This window comes from Drosophila busckii, chromosome 3R (assembly GCF_011750605.1).
Source record: "Drosophila busckii strain San Diego stock center, stock number 13000-0081.31 chromosome 3R, ASM1175060v1, whole genome shotgun sequence".
NCBI classification, from domain to species: domain Eukaryota; kingdom Metazoa; phylum Arthropoda; class Insecta; order Diptera; family Drosophilidae; genus Drosophila; species Drosophila busckii.
Genome location: NC_046607.1, coordinates 2,842,792 through 2,868,440, shown reverse-complemented (window position 1 = coordinate 2,868,440; position 25,649 = coordinate 2,842,792). Strand labels below are relative to the sequence as shown.

The 25,649-nt window shown below is 39.0% G+C and overlaps 1 protein-coding gene across 3 annotated transcripts; it reads left to right on the top strand.

Annotated features, from left to right (window-relative positions):
• Positions 1–24,659, top strand: LOC108603976 (5-hydroxytryptamine receptor 2C). 3 transcript variants are annotated; one of them, XM_033293996.1, is made up of 7 exons: positions 1–588; positions 7,971–9,073; positions 11,980–12,204; positions 12,288–12,486; positions 22,599–22,928; positions 23,002–23,286; positions 23,599–24,659. In XM_033293996.1, exons 2-7 carry the CDS (start codon positions 8,083–8,085, stop codon positions 23,783–23,785), a joined length of 2,217 nt encoding a protein of 738 aa, XP_033149887.1. In that variant the 5' UTR covers positions 1–588; positions 7,971–8,082; the 3' UTR covers positions 23,786–24,659. The 3 variants fall into 3 exon arrangements, with proteins under 3 accessions (XP_033149887.1, XP_017848689.1, XP_033149888.1); XM_017993200.1 differs by having other exon boundaries at positions 22,990–23,286; XM_033293997.1 differs by lacking the exons at positions 1–588; positions 7,971–9,073 and adding an exon at positions 9,952–10,158 and having other exon boundaries at positions 22,990–23,286.
• Positions 24,660–25,649: the final 990 nt, after the last annotated feature.

Genomic DNA, 25,649 nt, shown 5'->3' with positions numbered 1-25,649 from the left:
CCGCGTTGCGTTCGCGAAATAAGTGCTCGAGTGATTCACTAAAGAATATTACAAATTTGCATTTGCGAAAAATATTTGAATGTGAAAACTTCAAGTGTGATGAGAAATAAGGGCAAAGTAATTTCAACTGTTTGTTTTTTCGCCTGGCATTATAATAATTTAACGTTTTAAGCGTTGCAAACAGTTGGCGCTGAATAACTTGGCGTATTATTAACGCTTGATTTAAAATAAAATAACAACAACAAAACCGCAACTGCATTCGAATAAAAACAAAAAAAAATCATGTAAAAATCAAAAGTGTGCAAATAAAGTGTGAATAGATATGCCAACAGGCAAATATCGTTATAATATTTAATATTCATAGTTTCTATAAAAGTGCATATAAGCAAGTACTTCGGTCAAGTGTTTGTGGTTGTTGTTTTTTTTTCTGCTGTGAATAAACAGAAACTGAAGTGACATTGTTCATATCAAATAATGAATATTTAAAAGTGAGTTGAATCATCTGATGAATAATGGCAACATAATTTCAAAATAAACTCAAATTCAATTTTGTCGTCTGTTCGATCAGCTTACAATGATTTTTATGCAGTAAGTATCATATAATTCATAAATTATTTAATACGATTAATTGTAAGTAGATTGAAATTTAAGCTATAACAAATACAAATTACTACAGACATTGATTTATGACAAACAAATAGCTTAAGGCCTGACACTTTATGTAACAAATGACTTTACAATGGGCTTTACTCATACTTTTGTATGTGTGTGTGTGTGTGTCTCTGTGTGTGTGTTAGGTCAACACAAGTGCGCGTCAGCGTAATTAACAAATGTTCTTTGGTGTAGCAAGTGCTACAATGATCGACACGTGGCCAGGTTGTTAATCAAGCTAAAGTGAAACAATACCGCCAAGCTAACAATAAAACATGCGACAGTTTTAAATGTAAATTAATTAAAGTACACAGCTAAATGCTATGCTATGCACAGCTAGAAAGTGTGCGTACACATGAGCAGCAAATGGTGGCTGTAGCGGAGTAGCGATGTAAACAAGGTGCAACCGGAAGGTAGACAACGGAAATCAAGGCAACCCAGCAAGCCAAGCCAGCAGCATACCAGCAGCAGTGTTGTATAAACTCTGTGGTGTCCTTGTCTCAGTCCGCTGTTGATTACGTAATTACACGAATGTAAATTCTTTTTCGTGTCGTCTCTCACTCTCTTTCTGAGCTGGAGTGTGTAGAAGTGGGTGGCAACTTTTGCCAGCAATATAAATGCATAGTCACGAACAATTAAGGAACGCAAATACGACAAGCATGAGCGCGAGCATAAAGTGATAAAGGAAGTCATATTTAAAAAGCGGCAGGAAATGACACGAAAACTTTAACGCGACCGCTACCATGAGCTGCTGCTGCTGCTGGTGGTGGCATAAACAATCCAAGCATTTGGGACTAGCAGCTGCGTGTTAAAAAACAATGCCAGGCGTATTTACATATTTCATTATACTATGCTTTATTAATTAATTAAATCTCGGTTGGCATTAAGCGGAAACTAGTTGGGAAGCCAGCAGTAGTGTGTCTGTGGCCAAAGCAAAGTTCTGCAAAAACCGCTGACACTTGGTAAAGGACATCTAAGACAGAGATTTATTGCCAGAAAACCGAAACCAAAACCAAATGCTTACGATTTGAATGCGCTGCGAACCTTTTTCTCAAAGACAGACAGCTCCATTGTTTGTTTGTCGTAGCCAGGAAATTAAACTATAACAGTTTTTGTTCTGCATTAAGTTTTAATGACAAGGTGTGCGTGTGTGTGTGTGTGTCTTTGTAGAATTAATGTCCGCATATAAGTGTACAACTTTTGTGCGCTGTCATCAAGGATAATTCAAAAACATTTACTCCACACAGTCTCGAGCATAGACAAATTCCTGAGATAAGCAATGTCGGTAAAAGTTTAGTGGCAAATCAACATAAAATGTTGTTGATTACCTCAAGTTTTCGAGCCCCGACTGCGGCTGCGGCTGCTGCTGCTTCTGGCCAGTTTAAGTGCTTGTCAGCAACAGGCTGTCAGCAAATTGTGCCGCAAGTGTTTTGGGCCCACAAAAACCAAAAAATGATATAAAACGCTATAAAGCTGAAATTAGTTTGAGCTTTGGGCGGCATAAAGCAGCGCAGCGCAGCGCAGCGCAAGCAAGAGAATCAATTTCTATATTTATGCACAAATAAAATAACATAAATTTCATAATACATAAAAAATGTAATGCGTATAAATTTATAACTTTGAGTAACGTCAACAAATTCTTTATGCGCATGTTTTTTTTTCGCTTGTTGAATATTTGCTGCAAACTGAAATATAATTTAAAATATTTTGAACATGCCACTCAAGCTGCAAATAAATTTACTCAAAATGAATAAATGTCAAGGCAGGCAATAAATGAAAATAATTTATATGAGCAAATTGCAAAGTGCATTACGCAGTGTAAAAACATTTGGTTTACACAAAGTTATGCCAATCAACATAGTAGTTGTCTAAACAGAAAAATAAACGCAATAAACATAAACATTGGTCAAATAACTCGAAGCAGCTACAACTTGTTGAAGCTTTCGAATTTGTCTGTAATTAATCGACATGCTGTGCGCACTTTGTTTTGCGTTGAGATCGAACTGACACTGAGTTGCTTTAAGCTTTTAGCACACACAGATCTGATGGCTTATCATTTAATTGGCTTGTGTGTAAATTGCTAATCCATAAATAATATGCGATATTAACTGTTGAGCGCTAATTGAATACAACATTGAACTCACCTGTCGTGACTAAACACAAGCATATGCACTTCCACTTCCCCTTCCCAGCTGACAATTTGACATTTAGTTGGCCACTCGACGCACAAAACAAACATCTTCACATGTCCACTTCTCGGCCACTCGCTTTGCTATTTTATTTAAAATTTGTGCGTGCCGCGACCGTCGCGCTGGCCATCAAACATTCAACGTTTTTACTTTTTCGCTGTGCAAATATGCAAAATGATTGACAGCACAATTAAGTTAGCGACACTGAGCGCGCACTGCAAGTGCTACAAACATCGAGGGGGCGGAGGGGTGGCTGGTTGGTTGCTGGGGTTGGTTGCTGCTAACAACCTTATATGGCTGCAAATGTTAATAGCTTCAGAATGAAAACCCAAGTGTAATAAGCTGTCTGATGCTGAAGCAGACATGTGTAAGCACAGCAGCAATAAAATAAAAAAGGCACTTGAAGCCTTTAGCATATTGCATATTGATCAGCTTATATTATTTGCTATATTGATATGCCTAACATTAATCATTAATAAACGTAGCAATTAGTCACAGCTTTGTCACATCATCAGCATAAATCAAATCAAACTTGTAGATAGCTTCATTTGAAATTTAATACACTAACGCCAGTCATAGATCAACTCTATAAAATTTCGCTTGATTTATTTACTTTTGCTTGCTTATATCAACATAGCGGCAGCGAAAGGGCTAACGGGCTGCTAGGCTGACCAGCGATGTTTAGACTTGTTTATTTTGCTTTCGATTGGGGCTGTTTCTTTTAGCATTGGCTGATTGCCAACAAACAATATCATCAAAAGCATGAATGACAACAACACTGAAAAGCAAACACGTGCCGACTTAAATTATTGTTTTTGCTGTACTCCATGACGTATGCGCAATGTACGTTGCCAATTTGCATACACACACAATTGTATTTGCAACTCATTGACTTTGTCTAAATAAAAATAAAAAACGCGCGCAGCATTGCCTTGAGCCACTTTAATTGCTTTATACTATTTTAGAACATTGCGTATCGCAATAAATTATATTTAATTTGTCTTAACAAAAACATACAAAGAAAAAAATATAAAGCAGTTAGAGCTCCAGCCATTGATACTTGTTGTAGTCTGTTTAATTTATAAATAAATATTAATTTCAGCAATTCCTTTAAGCAGTGAAAACTTAAGCAAATAGCTTTACTTTAAATTCGCAACGAATGCACAAACTTCAGCTTTTGAGTGTTCCAATTGAAACTTTCACTTGCAGCAGCATCGTAAAAACTTCCAAAACTCCAATACAAATTTTTTTGCTCGTTGCACATAGCTTGATATCTGTCACAAGTAATAAAACATATATGCATGTGTGCAAGTCGAAGCTTACAAATATCACTATTGACAGAATTTTTATTTATTTTCTATTTATGCTTTCTAACGTGCTCAGCATGTTTATTGCATGCGCAGTATAGCAATGGCAATGACAACGAAAAGAGCTGCATCTTTTTTGTTTAGCGCAAATGAGCTTGAAAACTGGGGGTCAAAGAGCCCCAATATACAAATGGTCGCAGTCAGATTAATGGCTATTCATATATCTTCATATACATATACATGCGAGTGTAGGTATGGATGTGCGCTATATTGTAGAAAAATATTTCACGCGCTTGGCATGCCATATCTTTTGCCAGGCGTAGCTATTAAAGCACACGAGTTATTAGAAAAATTCGTGCTGGAGTGCCAGCGAGCACAGCAACAACAACATGAACAAGAACAGCAACGATGCCAATACAATATCAGTAAATAAGCAGCTCAAAAAAATAGTAGACACCCAACAAGTAAAAAACGAAAATTTATTGACGCTCACTTCCGCAGAAATAACCACAAGAGCAGCAGCAGCGCAAGTGGAGAGCGAAAAATAAAACAGGAAGTAATGTGCTTAGGCCAAAGTAAAGACAAAAAATCGCCAACAATTTTTTTTAATATACTGCGAACTGCTTATACTCTCTTTTTATTCAACTATTTATTAAATTGGAGAGCATAAACAATGCTACGCAGCTCTAATAGTTTTCGCTTGTTTAAAGATTTATTGACAAAGCATTTTCCAGCATTTTATTGAGTGCCGCATGCTGCATAAATAAACAAAACAGATTTTCATTCAAAAATAACAAAAACTAAACAATGGCTTTGTTTATACTAATTGCTTCCTCTTTGCCATATTTTATATGGCGCTGCCGTTGAACTTTTAGTAGTGTGTAAAAAACATGGCAATGCCTAGATTATAATATCAACAACAACAGCATGAAACATGGCACAACATGCAGAGCTTACATTTATAAAACACTTTTGGCCAATTTCTCTTCATTAAGTTCAGCAGAGCAGCGGGCAGGAAGCCAGGCAGGCAGTGAGGCAGTGAGTGAGCAGCATTGAGCCAAGGGCCACATATCCTGTAGATGAGAAGGACTGAAGATGTACCAGCTCTGGCGCATATTTTGGCAGCTTGTGGTTTCGGTCAGCATCTTTGAACGCTTGGGCGTTGCTTAATGAAGTTTTCACACAAATTTCTTGGCAATTTCACTGTTGGACATTGCATAATTGATGAGTGCTGGCGCGCCGGCGACACATTTGACAAATCACAGCGCCCCAAGAAGTTCCAATTACTGACTAAGCCAGTTCCTGGCTCCAGACACGTTTTATTAATAATTCGCAATCTGTTTCCGGGGCGCACACAGCCAAAGCCAACGCCAAAGTGTTAATGCTGATGAGTCTAAGCTTACGATTATGGCGTGCATCAATTAATTTATATAATTTAAATCGAGCATAAGCATATAGGAAAGAGCAACATCCTGTCTGTGTGTGGGGTGTGCGTCTTGTGGTTAAACATTAAACGTGTTGTCAACGTGTAGTTAAAGCTGTTTGAAATCCAAGCCAACCGCAACACAAGTGCATCGCACCGTTAATAATTAATTACATAATTAACCGCAAATTAAGCCACACACGACTGACAGCAACAGCAACAGTTGTTAGCACAGCTGTCCGACTAAATTGTCTGTGTGATCAAGAAATTGTCGGCAAACAAAGTGAGCCAACTATCGAACGAATGCTTTAGATATCAGAAGCGTATTCCTTGCACTTGAGCTTAGTGCAGTTAGTGCTATAAATAGCTTAACTAAAGCCAATATATATATAGTATACTACAAACATCAACAGCTATTAGGTTGCAAACTAAATATTAGTTTACCTGTTTTGTTGCACATTTTTTATTGCTGTCACGGGCTGCTGTTTGCTCATACCGCTTCCCATTGGCGCCCGCGTGCCAGTTGGCCATGAAATATTATGTTTTTTGCATTCCATTTTTGCCATTTGCAGTCGCTGTCTGCGGTTGACAATTTGTGCTCATGAATTTATATTACGTATACGTAAAATCTATGTATGTGATTTTTATAAATTTGGCAAACATTTTGCTAACTGCAGTGCAGAGCTTTTTGTTTTTATGAAAAAATTAAATGTGTGCACTCGTTTTTGTGCATTTGGCTGTAGCTCAGCTTAGAGCAACAGCCATTCTGCAACGTTCCAAACAAAAGCCAAGCAGAGCCACAGCAGCCATGCCACAGCTGTTGCTATGCTGCGCTTTAAAATGCAGCGCATTAAAGTCTGGCCAAGTCTAGGCTAGCACCTGCCTGTGCTGCTGTTGTTGCTGCTGCTGTTGCTGTGCGGCACTTAAATTAAGTCGACAGAGTGCTGTCAAAGCAAGCGCATTATATATGCATATGGAGAGCCCAAACTACTCTACTTATGCTTAGCGCAACTGCCATAGGCAGGCCAAGCGCAGCGAAGCAGAGCTCAGCGCAGTCGAGTGTTTGTTTGCCCCACTTGACTGTCAGCAGCTGCTGCTGCTGTTGCTACTGCTGCATGTCAAAGTCAGCAGCTGTATTTCCATCAGTTCACCTGCCCAAATCGACAAATCCAATCAAAAGCAAACCGCAGAGCTGCCTCGTCATTTCAGCATAGCAAAATTGTCAATTTCTGCAATGCTGCATATAAAACAAAGACTTAATGCACTTTTGATGGTCAAATACGAACAAGAGCTAACTAAAATGATTAAATTAAAAACATGGACTGTTTATAATAGTAAAATAATTCTGCTTATACAAATAAAGTATGCATTAGCAATTAAATAAGTTATTCAATTTCAACGTTTATATTAAAATTATACTTAACTTTTATATTCAATTTGTTAGCTAACTTAATGTATAACTATAGAGCATATAGCATGCTACAAAAGAATTTATTTCTTCGCTGTGCGACCCTTGCTAACCAGTATATAAAAAAGTGAACAAAATTGCAGCCCATTTATTTTCATTTTCGAGCACGCAAAAAATGTTTCCCTTCACATTCAAATGTCAAAATTACAAATAGTGGTTGTGCCATGTGTGTGTTGGTATATATGTATGTGTGTGGTTAGCTGCCATCAGCTCCCGGCTGCCTAACGCTCTCTTTGTTGCGGTTGATTGGCTAAATCACTTGCATATAGAATGCGCTTTTGGTCCCTATTCTGCGGGCGCTGCTGCTTTGCATGCAAAATAGTTTGGCAAATATTTTCTGATCAAAACATAGTATATATATGGCATTTGTATGTGTGTGTGTTTGTTACTACAAACAAATTCTGATGCACTGCTTTATGGCCTTGTAAAGAGTTACAAAGTGTTGCGTGAAAAGATTTGACAACAAGTTTTTGCTGGCAGCGCGTTAGACATAATTTAAATTTTGATTTGAGTGCAACTGCCAGAGCGTGGGTGCAACATTTGCATAAATCCTAAATGGAGGGTGCATTTTTAATTAGCCTTTTGTGTCCTCGAGCGTGTTTGTGTGTGTGTGTGTGTGTGTGGGTGGCTGTAAGGTGACAGCTCATTATAGGCAAAAGGCAAAGGGTCATGCTAACAGCTGCGTGCTTATGACAGCAGCTGACTGTTAGGCGTGGCAACATTGCTGCTCTTTTGTTAAACAGCAACCAGCTGCAAGTTTATTGACAGCATGAATAGAGCACCATATTTGTTATTTTGTGGACTTGCTTTTACCACAATTTACTAGCTAACAACTTATATGACAGCTAATTAAAACAAGCCACGGTTGTGGCACATATTGTTGTTTAATTTACCAAGCACTAAGCACAAAATGTTTTTTTAATTCTTTGCAGCTTGCAACACAATGGTTAGTGAGCTTTAAACTAGCAATTGGCTGCTCTGCTGCTGCTGCTGTCAGAGCAACAAGAAGTGTAGCTAAAGCGAGCCCTACAGCTTTAGAATGAAATGGAGATGCAAATCGATGCTGGTCATGGACCAAGAACAACAACCAAAGCCACCACAGCAGCATACGAGTACGCATACAACTGTCGTGTGGCACAGACAGCTTGGCGCGAAGTGTGGCAGCCTTTCATTAGCTGTGAGTCGCAACAACAACAGCGCAACGACAACTACCACCGCAATAGCACAACAGCAACAACATTCCAGTGCACACTGCAGGCATTCGATAGCGTCGAGCAGAGAGCTTTTTATGCGTGTAACGCAACACTTTCCGAGACTCAGGCAGCCACAGTTAGTGCCTGTGCACTAGACGCGCAACTGTTGATGCCAGCAGAGTATAACGAGGCGTATGCGCATTTTCAACTTGCAATCAATGAAAATGTTCGTGATAATGTGAGTGATACGTTAAGTTTTAGTGACAGCTGCAATAGACAACTGCTGCTTTGCGAGCCCAGCGAGCTGCAGCAAGAGCAACAAACGACGCTGTTGTGTCAACTGCAGGCGGAAATTGAAAACTCAACATCAGAGACAGCAGCGACAACCTTGCTCGACTATCAAATTGAGCTGAGCGATAGCCTGTGGTCTTCCCCCTGGCTGAACCTGAGCGAGCTAATAGACACTGTTGCTGTCGCCGACAGTCTCAGCAATGCAACCAGCAACGCAGCCAACAGCAGCCTCAACATTATGCTATCCAACTACACGCTGCCCAGCTCGGCGCTAACCACAACATCCACAACGCTGGCAGCGACAACCGGCAGCGACATTCTCATATCGCGCAGTTTTCTGGACTACACGCCCCATGGCTACGACTGGCTGTTTCTGTTCGTTGTCTTCTTCATATTTGCGGGTGGTCTGGGCAATATACTCGTCTGTTTGGCCGTTGCGCTGGATCGCAAGCTACAGAATGTGACCAACTATTTTCTGTTCTCGCTGGCCATTGCCGATCTGCTCGTCAGCCTGTTTGTCATGCCCATGGGCGCCATTCCAGCCTTTTTAGGTGAGTACATCACAGGCCACTGTTGCCACTCACTTGGCCTGTGTCGAGTGCACACAGTCGTTAAAGCTTGAGCAATTTCTACGGAATGTTTTTTGATGGCAGCGCAAATAGATTTATGAGCGTCGTCTTTTTCTATCTTAATATTATAATAAGTCATTGCAGAAATGTGTTCATTATTTTTAATGCATTCCGCTGTTTTAGGAGCCATCAACATTTTTATATTCATATGCTTTTATTTAAATCGAGCAGTGCAAAGTAAACTTGCCGCTTGCTGAAATGTTTTAAAAAAAATTCCAAGTACCACATATATAATTATAATGCGAATGCCCATTGCAGATAGTTTGTGCATTCAGATTATGTTTAAGGTCCCGCACAAAATCAGCGACACGTAAATAGGTAAACATTAGGCAACACTAATTTGCATGCGTCAGAGATAATGCCTCAACCAGACGTCTAACTGCTGTGCAACAGAGCTTAATGTAGCATGAACAGATCAAACGCATAAATTAGGCAGCAAACCATCCACAAACTGCGAACCACACAGAGCAACAATTTAACAGTATTTACCCACTGAGCTGAGGCTAACCAGCAAACATTTTGATTTTTATACAAGCTCATTAGTTGTATTGTTTACAATTTTAAACCAGTGACTGGCAGTCATTATAAGTAATATGTATTTAAAAATAAATTCAAAAAAATTATAAAAAAAAGGGTTGACGAGAAAGGCGCAGGGAATAGGAATTGAATGGGAGTGGAGAGTGAAATACTTACCTGGCTTACATTATGCATCCGCTATACTCACCTTCGTCATAACTGTCAGATTTACCTAATTCAGATTGAATTTGGTAAAATAAATTTAGTTCTCTTCCAATTTTCACATCTTAAGTTTTTAACAATATTTCGCTGAGCTAAAGGTTTTCAAAGATTTAAATCGAACTAAAATGTAGTCGGCAGCCTGTGATTTTTACTCAAACCATGGCAAAAATTCATACGATTCTCGAAAATGTTACAGTTTTTTGATTGTATGGTGCTTTAAATAAAGTTACATTCTTTGCAACTTTTAGAATGTTTTGAAATTTGGAATCGTAAGTAATAAAACTTCCAAATTTTCCATTTTAATTCAATTGCATCTCACGACTCTTAACAAGGCATTAAGCTCTAAATGTTAAAGCCTATCAACAATTGATATTTCACAGAAAGTTCACTTATTTGCTTACTCTTTGATTCATAAAATATTAATGCTTATACTTATGTGAATTGTGTTTGCCACGCCCATATAAAATGGTATAAAACAGTTAAATCAGACAGTTTTTCGCTGACTTACAGCTTTTCAAAGTTAAATGTTTCGAATTGCTTACGAATTAGATCATGGCTGAGCTGTTAAATACTAAAAATTGTTCTTAATTATGTGACGTGCCTTTGTCGTTTCCACGCATACTTAAACTTATTATAAGTAGCTTGTTTAGCGTAAATTTGTTTCTTTGTCAAAGTTAGAATTTCAAGTGCGTCAAGTTAATCCGTCGCGTATATTGTCGGACGCTTTAGTTTCGACAATCCTATTGCAGGTCTTGTTGTTTATATTTAGTTTGTTGTTTCACAGCGCTACTCTTTATGCAACAGTTTTTTTCTTGTTGCGGCTGCAGTGCAACCTTCTTATTGTGCCACTTGCGTTTGAGCTGCTTCCGCAGTCAGCGCTTGGGCAGAGGGCAAGGTCTTTGTTTTTCAGACTCAAGTTGCTTGACGATGACGCCGACGCCGACGCTGACGACGACAACAAAAGCAGCAGCAGCAAACTAAATGTAACTAAAAGCCTTAATTGTGGTTTTAGCCGCAAAAACAACAACAATAAAGAAAAGAAAACGAAAAACATAAAATAATAAAGGACGCAAAAGCAAAGAAAAAGAGAAGATGCTGCCTGGGCGACAATTAAGCTGCAAATGGGAACAGAAAGTATACAGTCGATGTGTGTGTGTGTGTGTGTGCGTTTATATAAATAGTACTTGTGTGTGTTTGTGTGTTTTTTGGCTAAATTTGTTTTGGTTTTGCTTTTGTGCGGCGTCAACTTGGCTTACACTTTGCCCTTAAAGTGCCATTAAAACTTGTACTTATAAGCCAAAAATCGAATTTTAAACTTAAAACCACATTAAATTCTAACAAATGCTATCTACAAAGCCAACACTACAAACAAAATGCAAAGAAATTCGATGCCAAACAGATTGCAACCATTTAATTAATACTAATAGGATAGTGAGTCAGCAGACAGACAGAAATTCAAATAAGTGAACGCCTGTTTTAGTAGGCCGAACCAATTTAGGGCAACATGTCGTATACGTTATAAATATGTATGCTCTACAATAGCCATGTGTATTGTATGCGTGTTGTGTCTGTTTCTGTCCGTGTGCAATTGACAAGCATATAAAACTAAATACGAGATGAGGGTTGACCCACTCCACAGCTCGTTTAGAGCAAGTGTTGAGTGCTGCTGTCTGCCTTTGTTGGTCTGTCTGCCTGTCTGTCTGTCTGTCTGTCTGTCTGTCAGTCTCACACAATTAGCTGACAAATACCTACAGAGTGCGTCGAATAGTCTGTAACAATAGGCAGGCAACGCATTTAAGCGCTGTTTGCTGCGCATTAATGCTGATTTAGCCATTGGCAGAGAGTTGAGTTCTGTTCAGTTCGCTTGTCCAATTTGCTCGAGCTTAATTAGAGATTGGCTTATTATGAATTGAGCTTTGCTAGCCGCAATTTCAATCAGCGCACAGCAAGCAGCAATTCAATTCAATTCCATTTCCATTTCATTTTATTCTTTGCCTTTATCACATTGTTTTCATTGCTGCTCGCTGAAATTTCAATTCTTTTCTCATTTTTCATTCATTCAATGCCTGTTCTCTTGCTTTTGCTTGCAGGCTACTGGCCTTTGGGCTTTACGTGGTGCAACGTTTATGTGACTTGCGATGTGCTCGCCTGCTCCTCGAGTATTTTGCACATGTGCTTCATCAGTCTGGGGCGCTATTTGGGCATACGGAATCCGTTGGGATCGCGCCATCGTTCCACCAAACGGCTGGCGGGCATTAAGATAGCCATTGTTTGGGCCATGGCCATGCTGGTGTCCAGTTCAATTACAGTGCTGGGTAAGTAGCAGTAAATTACGTACGCCAACACCATTGACATTAATTGCTCTCACTCTCTCTCTCTCTCTCTCTCTGTTGTGCAGGGCTGGTGAACGAGAAGAACATTATGCCAGAGCCAAATATTTGCGTTATTAACAATCGCGCGTTCTTTGTGTTTGGCTCGCTGGTGGCCTTCTACATACCGATGCTGATGATGGTGTCCACATATGCACTCACCATTCCATTGCTGCGCAAGAAGGCGCGCTTTGCCGCCGAGCATCCGGAGAGCGAGCTCTTTCGCCGGTAAGTGGATTTCAAAAGTTCGACATTTGCATGAGCGCCGCACGCCATGCACACAAGTAAATGCAATTAGTAGTGGCGCCATCGGTAGCAGCGCACAGAGATTTGTGTCACCTTTGACCAGAGCGCCAGAGCAATTGGATTCCAGCGCCAATCGATAGCAATAAATTATACGCAAATGAAAATGTAATGAATGGAGACGTATCTGGTTTTGCAAACAGAGAGAGAGAGAGTCCACTGAGCTAGTTTTGCATTGCACACTTGCGGGGCGTATGCGTAATTAGATTTACTTGTTAGCTTGACTTTGCCATCAACTAAGACAAGCTAATGGCATTCTGTTGTCCAGTGGCAAGCACACACGCACACACTTGCCACAATGCTCAGAGCCATCGCATGCATGCAACTGAATTAACTAGTTTAGTTTATGGCAAAGCTACAACATAAAGTGCATGTGCAATCGATGTGCTGAATCAATCAGGGACTAAGCCACAATCAATGTATGCATCTTTTATTCTAAACTCGTTATTTCTCTGTCTCTGTCTCTGTCTCTGTCTCTGTCTCTCTATCGGGTCGTATCTGTGTTAGTGGGCGGACCGCTTACCATAGGCCCACGACAGCCGCAAAGTGCAGATGCCAGAGCTCACCAGCCATTTTCGGCAACATTAAGTTTCTGACCTTGGTGATGCAATCGTACCAATGCCGCAGAGAATAGACAGAGTCGCTGAGCACCGCGGCGCACACTTGACGCTTGGAACGGGCGTTGATGCAGCGGCACAATGTTGCAACAGCGTCAGCTTTTCGCAAGCGTGTAGAATGGCAGGCACGGGACATGTGATAAGTTGCCGTAGTAGTTGCTTTACTGGCCGGCCAGATCTTGCGGCAGTCTTCTACCTTGCCAGCAGCCAGCGCGCTCCACACATGGCAAGAGCGCTTTGGCCAACACGGCGGCAAATCGACTTGGACACGGTAGTCTCCACTACCCATTCAACTTAATTAGCTGCACTTTTGCAATGCGTTGGCCGTGCAATCTGAATGCAGATTGTGCGCCGTTCCTAAAGTGCCTGGAATTTAATTAACTAAGCGCTGACCGTTTGGAGGCTTTTACGACTTGATTGCCGCTATATTATTTATTATTTTGTTATTATTGACATTATTGTATTTAATGCACTTATTGTTGTTCTTAAAATTCAGGACATTTAGTTTTAAACAGTGATGCAAGTAGTTTAGATCCGGAAAGTAAGTGTCTATAAGAATATCGAATTTTTTTAGGTTACGACGACCATTATTTGTATTCAGGCATGATTTTACTGTATTGTTATTCGGTTCCTGAATTTGATTATAGTGCCTGGAATTAATAACAAAATGATAGTTAGTATAGGTATTAATTGTTAACAAAATGTTGTGAACCCATCCTCCATGAGTTCCCTTTGCCAATGAATTGACGCTTCGTCTTTATTGCACGTGAAGTTGAAAATGTTGAAATTTATATGTGACTTAATCTCATTTCGGCAGTACTTTTAAAAGGTCATGTGTAATCGGTAATTTCCCCGGACTCCTGCATTTGTGATTGTCTACGACATAATAGGTGCTCCATTAATCTTCTATATGTAGGTAGGTCATGCCGCTTGTTGATCAGGGGTGAAATTTCTCAGACGAGGAGAAAATCGCTCAGGAGCCGACTTCGCGTAAGTTTACAGTTTCTGTAGATCTTGCATTGTTTCTGCCTGTATTACGTCAGCCGGAACATTGCCTGTCGATTATCACAGAATTGAAGGCTTTAATGGAACGGATTTCATGCAGCCTGGATCTTGTATATTACGCAGCTAAGCTTTACTGATTTGACCCTATCTTTGATCTCTATTACTCCAACTTCGTTTCCTTTCATCTTCTTGCTAGTTCGCTTTTTCTTGAATAGATTTGAGCTTTTTCAATCGTTCCCCCGATGTCTGTTTATTTTGTTCTTTAGATCGGCTATTTAATGTTTTGTTTTCGATGTCCCAGCTTTAATTTAATTTCTCTTCATTTGGTTTTTGCATTGATGAGCGCGTTGGGCTTCCGCAGATTATTGGACGACTCCCTGTGTTTCATACAGCTTGTGGCTCAAAATACCCGTTGTAGCGCACTGCTATTATACAGGTTTAGTTGTCTTATGCGTCAAGTTCTGTCGTAAGCTAGCATTGGATTTTTATTCTTGTTCTCTCATTTAGTCGGTGTTTTTTCTTGTGCCGTCCTTGCATTTGCTTAGGTTCAACAGTGGTGTATACTTTTCAAAACATTCGATAGTCAGTTGAACAAATATAATCATAAATGATAAACACTTTTCTATTATTAGTTTCCCTCTTCAGACGCAGTTACTTCTTGTTTGCATTAATTGCAAAGGATATGCAAGGCACAGGATATCGTTGTAGATCTTGTAACATTCGCACACCAGCTTGACAACAACTTTGATTAAACTAAATTCCAATACGCTGTTTATTGCTATGTAACGTTTGTATATTGCGATAAGCTTACAACGAAAAATTATTCCAATCTTGGGTCAAATGCTAAGTCTAGTGATAAGCATATGACGCTTCTTCGTCTGGCAGACGAAAATTTTAGCAGTCTACGTAATAATTTGCAGTACCGCACAAAGTTAAGTCGCAGATCACTTTATATTTAATACATTATTTTGAATACATTATTTTAGTTTATGAAGTCTATAAATATAAACAGTTTATTTACGTACATTTGTTAGCTGGTGTTGTTATGTAAAATAATAGCGCTGTAATTTATGAGCACTATTTAATTTTTGAAAACATAATGCACGTGCTGGACTAATCTCGATTTTAATATAAAGACGTCTTTAGCTTCTGCTTTAGCTTCTGCTTTAGCTTCTCATGTGCTGAACTTGAGCGTAGATCCCAAAATTGTTATTGCTCTCATAGTTCATTACCACCATTCACTACACTTATTTTCTTATCAACAATTGAGGCTATCAACTGAAATTGTAGCTAGTCCATCATATGAGCAGCTGGTGCTGGAATTTAGTTTTAATTAAATTTTTGTGTCGAGTGCGTGCAGTTGTGCGGAATTCGACAAGCTAGTGTGATTTATAATGAATCTAAAGCGTTATTCTGGTGCCTTGATATTTGCAGTTTTGATCCTTGCATTTAATGAAGCAACTGCAAGTTCTGAAGAGGTGATGGCCAATAAATAAAAAGTTTATTTTACATTAATTGATTATATTTTTGTTGCCAGACTGACGAAGCCAACGACAAGAATGATTTAAAAAATTTAGAGCCACTTATCGAACATCTAAAGGCAATACAAGTTGAGCTATTGAAGAAGAACAATAGTACTCTGTATGAGAAAAACAAAGATCTGAAAGCGCAACTGCAGCATTTAGAAGAGAAGTTAGTGCATGCGAAACAAGCTACAGCTGTATATAAGAAAACTTCTGATATAGCGACAAATTATCTGTGGACATGGAATCTCTCAGCAAGCAGTTGCGTGAAACAGACGAGATACAGGCTTTAAAAAGTGTTCAGCTGAAGAGAGATTTGGATTTGAAAACTTTAATGATTGAAGAACTCAATAGCGACATACTCAAACTGGAGGAACAAATTCAAGCTGATGCTTCAAGGCTTCAGGCACTGAATGCAACTGTGCAAGAAAAAAATGTAGCTATAAAGGAATTCGAGAAGGATATGGTAGCCTTAAATAAGACACCGCGATAACTAGTTGCTTTTGCATTTGCTGGAAAGATGTGTACATACAAAGTCACTTGCCCCATATGAGCCTTTCTGTGTTGTGTATAATTCAGACGGGCTGGACTAAATTTAGCCCAGATAAAAAAATAGATAGCAAAATATCAGAAAACTGATGTGTACCAATATTCTTCAATTTATTGGATTTTTGGTGGTAAAAATTTGGTAATTCAACAAGTTAGCATGAATATGCGTCCCTCACTTGAATTGAAGTAAAATTTGTATATTTGAAAGCTTGTTGAAGTTTAAAAAAATGTGAACTTTCAAATAAATGTAATTTAGCATATTTGTTCAGAGCAAAGCAATCTTTAATATGAAGTTAATCGAGTTGCTGTCAACAGGCCATGAAATTCGAAGTCATGGCAGCTTCATTAGCCCTAATACCAGTCAGTTCATAAAAGTTCGTTTGTCTGGAATTTAATTAAAGTGCTAAGCGCCGAAAACGATTTGGAGAGCTTTATGAAATTTGTTTTGTTATATACACATATATTTTGTCATATATTGCAACACTATTGCTATTTTCAATGCCAATAAATTGTTGTTGTCAAGACAATTTAGTTTATAAACAAGTGACTGGAAATAGTTTAAGGTCGGAAAAGTAGTGGTCTAATAAGCATTCGAATTTTTTTAGGGCCCAGACCAACTTCGTTGTCATTAGCATAATACCAGGCCATAGAAGTATCTGTGACTTCTTCGTCTGCTTCCGGATATTTTCCATTATAGTTGCTGGAATAAATAAACAAAATAAATTTAAATTTATATTAAATTTGGGTATTAAACAGCTTACCAATGTGCACATTTACGGAACCACCAACCTCCATGATATTCCTTTGCACAATTGTTATCGTCGTAATCGTCATTATCACGATCGAATGTTGTAAATGTGAAATTGCGATGACTACTTAACATCTCATATTCGGCAGTACCTTTAGCAAGGTCAATGCTAGTTAATCGGTAATTGTCGGACTCGCTTGCGATTGTGAAATTGTCATACAGAACATAATAGGTGCTACCATTAAATAGTTCTATATGTAGGTAGAGCTCATGCCGCTGATCGTTGGTCAGGCGGTGAATCTTCTCAAGACCGAGGAAGAAATCGCCATCAAAGGAGCCGAAACCTTCGCGATAAGCTTTCCAGTCTCTGTAGAAATCCTCCTTGCCATTGATTCTCTGCTGTATTACAGTCCAGCCGGCACCTGCTGTCTGATTATCGCACAGCACATTGAAAGGCTTTACATTGGGCAAACGGATTTCATGCACGCCTGGATCTGTATAATACACGCAGCTAAAAGCTTTAAGTTGATTTTGACACAATATCACCACATCCTCTCTATAACTCAACCAACTCGTTTCATTATCATAATTCTCTGCTAGTTCGCTTTTTTCTTGTATAGTAACTTTGAGTTTTTCAATCGTCGATGTGTCTGTTTTAATTTGTTCCTTTAGCTCGGCTATTTTATGCTTTAGTTTATCGATCGTCAAAGCCTTTAATTTAATTTCTCTCTCAATTTGAGTATTTTGCACTTGATGAAGCGCGTTTGCCTCACGCAAGACTTTATTGGAAGACTCTGTGTCTTCATACAGCTTGTAGGCTGTAGCAGCACTGCTATTATACAAGGCTATAGTTTGCTCTTCATGCTCAAGCTTCTGTCTTAAAAGCTGCAATTGGTCTTTAAGTTCTTGGTTCTCCTCATTTAGAGTCGGACTGTTTTTCTTTGCCAGATCAACTTGCATTGCTTTCAGAAGTTCAACAAGTGGTTCTACATTATTCAAAACATTCGAATCGTCAGTCTGCCAACAAAAATATAATCATTAAAATGTAAAACAAACTTTCTATTATTAGCCATCACCTCTTCAGCACTTGCAGTTACTTCATTGTTTGCATTAATTGCAAGGATTAAAACTGCAAATAGCAAGACACCAGGATATCGTTGTAGATTCATTGTAAACATTCGCACAACACCACGCACTTGACACAAAAATGTGATTAAAACTAAATTCCAATATCACCGGTTTAATTTGCTATAGTACAAGTTTAGTTAATATGCGATAAGCTTAACAAAACAACTCTCTTCAATCTTGGGTCAAATGCTAAGTCTAGTGATAAGCACATGACGCTTCTTCGTCTGGCAGAGGTATATTAATATTATAATTTCTTGCATATTGTATAAAGTTGTTAGTTGTGTTGCATGCATCGCTTAATTGCTAATTACAATTACACAAAATAGTTAATACATTTGTTAGTTAGTTGTGAGTGTGCAACGAGTAATAGCGCTGTAATTTATGAGCTCTATTTAATTTTTGAAAACATAATGCACGTGCTGGACTAATGTCGATTTTAATACAGAGACGTCTTTAAAAGAAACATGAAATGCTGAACTTGAGCGTAAATCCCCAATTTTGCGCTACAAAGTGTTTTGTTTATTATTTTTATAACTCAATTGTGCTGCACATCATAAAGCAGCTGGTTTGGGAATTAGTTTAATTATTTTTGTTCAAGTGCGCTGCAGTTATGTGTGAATTCACAGCAAGGTGTGATTTTATAATGAATTCTACGGTTGTTTTGGTGCTGTTGTTTGCCCAGTTTTTATCCTTGATTTAATGGCAACTGAAGTTTGAGAGGTTTGTGGCCATAATAAAAGTTATTTTACATTTTAATTGTTATTTTTGTTGCCAGGGATGGAGCACCGCAGAATGATTTAAAAATTAGAGCACTTTATCGAATTAAGCCAATAAGTTTGAGTATTGAAGAGACATAGTACTCTGTATTGGGAAACAAGATTGAAGGAACTGCAGATTTAGAGAGAAGTTTAGTGCATGCGAAGCTAGCGTATATAAAAGAATTTTGATTAGCCCGGAAAAATTATCTGTGGCATGGAACTCTCACAGCAGTTGGTGAACACGGTCAGATTTAAAAGTGTTCGCTGGAAAGAGGATTTGTATTTAAAACTTTAATGATTTGGACTCAATAGCGATTACTCAACTGGCAGAAGGAACAATTCAGTGTGCTTCAAGGTTTCAGGCATTTATGCATGTGCAGAAAAATGAAAGCTTAAGGAATTGAGACGGTATGGTAGCTTAAAAGAAGACGGGGAAGCAGTTGGTACAGCCGTCTCACTAGTTGTTTGCATTTGCTGGGAAGCGTAGGATGTACTACATTCACTGCCATATGAAGCCTTTCACTGTAGTTGTGTCTAATCAGACGTGCTGGTAATACGCAGCGCGTGGAAAGACGGATTTCAATCGCGACTGAGGTGCATACGTGAATGGCTTTGGCTCTTTTAATTTGGCGATTTTTTCTCGGCCTGTTGAAAGAATTACGACCTGAACAAATTTAAGGCCGCATGAGCTCAATAGGAATGAAACAATTTATGGTCCAGTTTCCAGCTTTACAAGAATTTTAAAATATCAAATGAGTCGTAATATGGTTAATAGACTTGAATTTGGACGTAGTATTAGTTACTAGTTGATAGTTGATGCTTTCCTCTGATATTTGATTTGATCAATTTTAACATTCGACGTCCTATAGTGATTTGACATGACGTAGCTGTTGCGAAGATATTGTAGGAGGATGGTGGATTACTGATTTGTTCCTATTTGGTAAGCTTAGATTATGCAATACTAACTATGTATTTCTAATGGGATTTTTTTATTTGTTGACCAGGCCATTTGAATTGCAAATTCGAAATGATGTGTACCAATATTCTTCAATGTATTGGCCTTTTGGTGGTAAAAATTTGGTAATTCAACAAGTCAGAATGAATATTCGTCCATCACTTGAATTGAAGTAAAATTTGTATATTTGAAAGCTTGTTGAATTTTAAATAAATGTGCATTTTCAAATAAATGTAATTTTGCATATTTGTTCAGTGCAAAGCAATCTTTAATATGAAGTTGATCGAGTTGCTGTCAACAGGCCATGAAAGTCGAATCCATGGCAGCTTCATTAGCCTTAATACCAGTCAGTTCATTTATTCAGGTAATGGACAAATCACAGCCACAAAACGGTCATTGAGCATTTGGCATTTGTCTATCTGAGGCTCATTTCACACCTTGTGGCCTGTGGGCCAGCGGTAACGGTAAATGTCAGTGTGTGTGTGTGTGTGTGTGGGCGGGTGACGACGACTGCCAAAGCCCGAACGTTTATTATCAGTTGAGCATACAAGCTCTCACAAATTTATTACATTTGTTTTACATGGCCCCAAGTTGGCAGCGACATGGTAAAAGAAAATAACTTTGCCGACTACTTTCCAAACAAATTTACATAATTTGCATTCTGGTGGTTCGAGAACAAAGTGTCTTTACTTCATTTTCGCCTCTGGCTAACAAATGTGCATGTGTGTGAGATAAATAACAAAAACAAATTGAGTTTTATTTTTGCTCGTAACATTCGTTTGGGCTTACTTTCTTCACTGTGTATATATTGCTGCACCTTTGCCTGGGCAATAAGCTCAAAAAGCAAAGCCCAAGCTTAGTGACACTATAGACACATTCGAACGTGTTAGCATATTCAATCCAATTGATGCAAATAGCGTAGTGTTGCCAACTATAAGTCTGCGCACTTGAATTAAATATTAAACACAATGTTGTGAAAGTTTCACTTTCGGCGCCATCTTAAGCAATCAATTACACATATTTTAGCAATTACATGCACATTCAAGTGACATGCAACATGGCGTATACATAATATGCGTGCGTCTGCTTGCACGGGGTGCCATAAACATAAATCACTCATACGTCATGTGGCGCTGAACAAAAAAAATCACAAAACACAATGCCGTTTGTCGAGCTTGCCACAATGTTGTGTGAAGGTCCAAAAAGAAGCTGCGGCTGCTGCTATAATAAATGCCGCATAAAATACAAAAGGGAAACCACACAAAAAGGCGAAACCACAACATGCAACCAAGACGGAACTGCAGCCAGTTCAGGCGACATTGTTGCAGACGACAAACGGCAAAAGCTCAAATACAGCAGCAGCAGGAGCAACCAAAAATGTCACTGAAATTTGCAAATGCGTTTGCTGTTGTTGTTCTTGCTGCTGTTGCTTGCATTAATGCAACAGCGCAAAATTTGAGCATTAGCAGCGAAAGATCACGTCAAGGCAAAGTCCTGCAGTTGGCTTCAAAGTCAGTCCTCGGCTTAAGCACGTAGTACAGAAGCCAGAAATGAGCTGCGCCAGATGAATGTCACGTTTGTGCGCTTTGGCTGGGATTTTTGCCAAAACAGGCTGAAGCATAAATATGCATGAATTTCTAATGAGACAGGCAACCAATTTTCTGCTGCCTCAGCTACCAGCTAGCAGTCGAAAAAATGAAATTGCTGTTGGCTTTTACCTGCAATTTATTTTCTTAAATATTTGACGCCGCTTGGGCGCTGCACCCAGGCGGCTGGCGTCAAAATTGTGAAACTTTTTTGTTCTATTTGCTGCACGACAACAGATGCAAAGTGCTGCTAACGTGCGGGGGAATATGTTGCACTTACAACTGTCTCCAGGCAGCTGCCAATGCATTTACAACTTTTCATAGATTGCAAAACGAGGTCAACTTGCCGAGAAGTTATCTTGGCCAATTGCAAATGCGACAACCTTTGCTGTCATGCTTAACAACTTTGTAAGCAGCTGCACAAAATGCAGCACAAATGTTCAGCGAGATGGCTCAGGCGAATTAATTAAACATTTTCTGCAAGCAAACTTTTTGTATTTGAAATTATAATTCGTCAGCTGAGTAGCCAAAGTTCTCGCTAAAACTTTTGTCATTCACAATTTTCAGAAGCCTTTTAGCATTATTAACAATGCTGAGAAAAATTAAATAAACAAGTACAAATAGATAAATAAAATACAAACTTTAAATGAGACATTGGAAATACACATGAATTAAAGTTAACTAATTAATAACATACAGATCAGATAAGAATCACATTTCTGTTAGTTATTATTAGTTTTTAATGTAAGCAATACTTAAATATGTTTTCTAATCTTTATGAATTTTTTGTACCTTACCTAACCCTACAGCCCTTAGCGTCTTACTGCTAAATTCAGTGAACTAGAGTTGCTTTCAATTGGTTTTTATTCAAATTCACACAAGTAGAGCTCAAGCTTACGACAAATTTGCGACAAATTGTTAACAAGCATTTGGCTAATTTGGCACTACTTACGTCAAGAAGCACTTTGCTCAAGCCGAGCTGAGCACACACTCTAACTAAGGGACCATTAGCTGTTGCTTTAAGCGTATAAACTGTTGCGTATATCTGAGAGTTTGTTGTGGGGGCGCAATCAAAGCTTTTAAATCTAATATCAAATACTTGTCAACGAAACTCAATCTAAATATGCAAACCGCCTTATGTTACTTTTTCTTACTTTTTCCCTTGCAGCCATCCGAATCGACGTGCCTCGGTGCGCACAAGCGTTTCGCAGCCACAATTGAGTTATACCAGAAATGGCAATGGGGCTGTCGGCAGCACAGCTGGAGGAGAAGCAGGAGCAACAACAACTGCTACAACGAGCTGCACAAATGCTTACGGCGGCTCCAGCCGCATGAACGTTGCTACTATACATGGCCAGGGCCTGGGCCAGGGCTCGAGCACAGGCAATCATCAGCAGGAGCAGGTGACGACAATACCAACGGCAGAGGAGCGGCGCAATAAATTGCGTCCATTTAAGTTTGCCTTAAATCGCGTTGCCACGCCCGCGCTCAATTTACGGTGAGTGCAGCAGCCAGTAGTTGCCCCAGTTGCTGTCTTACCGCCGCCTTACTCCTTACAGTTTTCTTAACAGCCGCGCCAAGCGCAACAGTTTGTCGGCCAATGCCGTAGCCACGGAGCAGAAGGCGACGAAGGTGCTCGGACTGGTGTTCTTTACATTTGTGCTGTGCTGGTCGCCGTTCTTTATACTGAACATTATCTTTGCTGCCTGTCCGGAGTGTCCGGTGCCCGAGCAAGTTACGAACACGTGCCTCTGGCTGGGCTATGTCTCTTCAACGATCAATCCGATTATTTATACCATCTTCAATCGCACATTTCGCGCGGCCTTCATACGTTTGCTCAAATGCAACTGCGAGCGGTAAGTTGCAGCCAATAATTTATGTCTGCTGTGCGGTAAGCTATAAGCGAACGAACGACTGACTGCTGACGATTGATGTGCCACATGACGTATGAGTGATTTTTTGTAGATTTGTATTTGACACCGTAATCAATGCGATGCATTGATGGCAAAGTGGCAATGTGTGAAAAGTGCACAATCAGATGAATGTGCAGCGATTAAAAAGATAATGTGTGTGTGTGTTTTTGTGTATGTGTGCAACAGGCCTTTAAGCGCATTGGCTTAAGCTATCATAAACTTATGCCATTATATCACATTGCACATTCATTGCAGCTCCGGACGTCCATTACGTTATCGCTCTGTGACCGAGGGTCGCGGCGCACTTAGCCTGTGCGCTCCCTCGGCGCTGCCGCTGGCAATTTCATTTCAGGGGGCACCATTAATGACGCCATCAACAGCGAATGCAACACCGTTGAGCGAGTTCCGTGGCGCTTATACAATCGACGATGACGAATGCTAAGTAAAACCGCCGCGTCGCGCTAAACTAACACGAATTTATAGACCATCTAGCAGCGAGAGTGTGACTGACTGACTGTCTGTCTGTCTGTTGTATGGCAAGCAGCTCTCTCAGTCAGGCCATAATTGATAGCATGGCACTGCTGCACTAGCTCTACTTGTAAGGATGTAATCAAATCAAAACTACAGGGTGATTCATTCATGAAAATCAATTCAAATCAAATGGGTAACTAATTTGTTAGATGTGTATCTATCTATATGCTGTACCTACTACAATACATTATTAATAATAACTTTTAAGTAGAAAGCTCTTTCATATCATCATTAGCTAAGTGTGACTGTACCTGTCATTTTCACGCCGCCATTTTGTAGCTGTGCTGGCAACAACAAAAACTCTCAACTGTATTTAAGACGAAAGCATTTCCGACCTACAAAACTACAAAACAATACACATACATATAAACTATATATATTTTGAAAACTATAGAATGTTAGCTATTAGCTCGTTATTACCTTGTAGCTGTGTTTGTTAGTCTCACCTAAAATCCATAAACATTTAAGTGTAATAATAATAATAACAATAAGCATTAATACCAAATGTACTGTGACTACAAAACGAATCTCTGCGCTGTACGAGAACAACTCAAATGTCATGACAGCCCTCAGCCCTCATGCTCTTATTTCATTTTATGTGTGTAGCTTTTAGCAATTTGCTTTTATATACATACACATATACATATGTATGTACTTAGCCTGTATCTATGTAGGTATTAGCTTAAGAAGAACTCTCTGTAACATAAAATACCTACAATATTCATGAAATGCAGCGCTAAATAAAAACTACTCAACAGGATCGCATCCCTGTTGCTATGTTCTGTCTACAATTTATGTTTCGTTTTTATTTTCTTGATGTTCCTAAGGCAGCGGCAAACAGAGTGGAAAAACTTGTTAAGGTAAACAAATTTTCATGCTTTATACATATGAATAACGCTAATTTACAAATTTAGTGTCTGCCTCGAAGCTTCGAAAATAAAATGTAAAGAACATACAGCTAAATTAAAGTCAATGAGCTAGCCTACAACTTATATATAAAACGTTCTTAAATTTATTAGATATAGTAAAAGTATGAAAGCTTTTGCACACGTTTAAAGATTATAAGAGTTTGCTATATTAAACATAAAGCTGGAACTTGATCTATCGCTTTTCAGAATTGGCTAACAAATGCCGAAGTTTTGCATAAACTCTTTGTATCAGAGATTCCTAAGAAAAAAAAATAACTCTTATGCGAATTGTCTGTTACCTGGTATAATTATTATATTTTCATATTACTTAAAGTATATTCAAAGTTTCAGTTGCTGTTTTTCTACGTTGTTAACTCAAGTTGCAATATTTCAAAATGAGCAACTTCTTTGTTAGTCTATTTGACTGACAAGTTTGCTTTGAGCATGACGCCAACATTGACAATTTTTAGCTGTGTGTCAGGCATGAGACGCAACTAATCCAGCGCCGTGAGTGTTAGGCAAACTTAAGTACTCAAAGTCAAATAAGCGACACCCAAGCACACACACACACACACACAGTTAACTGAAGACTTTGAGACACATTCGACTGTTGTCAATGTCGTTTACTTTAGAGCAAACAGTTTCCGGTTGCCTGGGCGAACGTCAAAATTTTGACAATGGCCTTAAAGTTTCCACAACGCCAACGTCAATAAATGCATGACGGCGTGGGTGGTGTGTATGTGTGTGTGTGTGTGTGTGTGTGTGTGGCAGCTGCATATATGCAATGGAAACTTCATTATAGTAGCTATGAATTTAATGGAAATCGAATGCCCTTACGAGCGTGAATGGCCAAGTTTTCAACCGTTA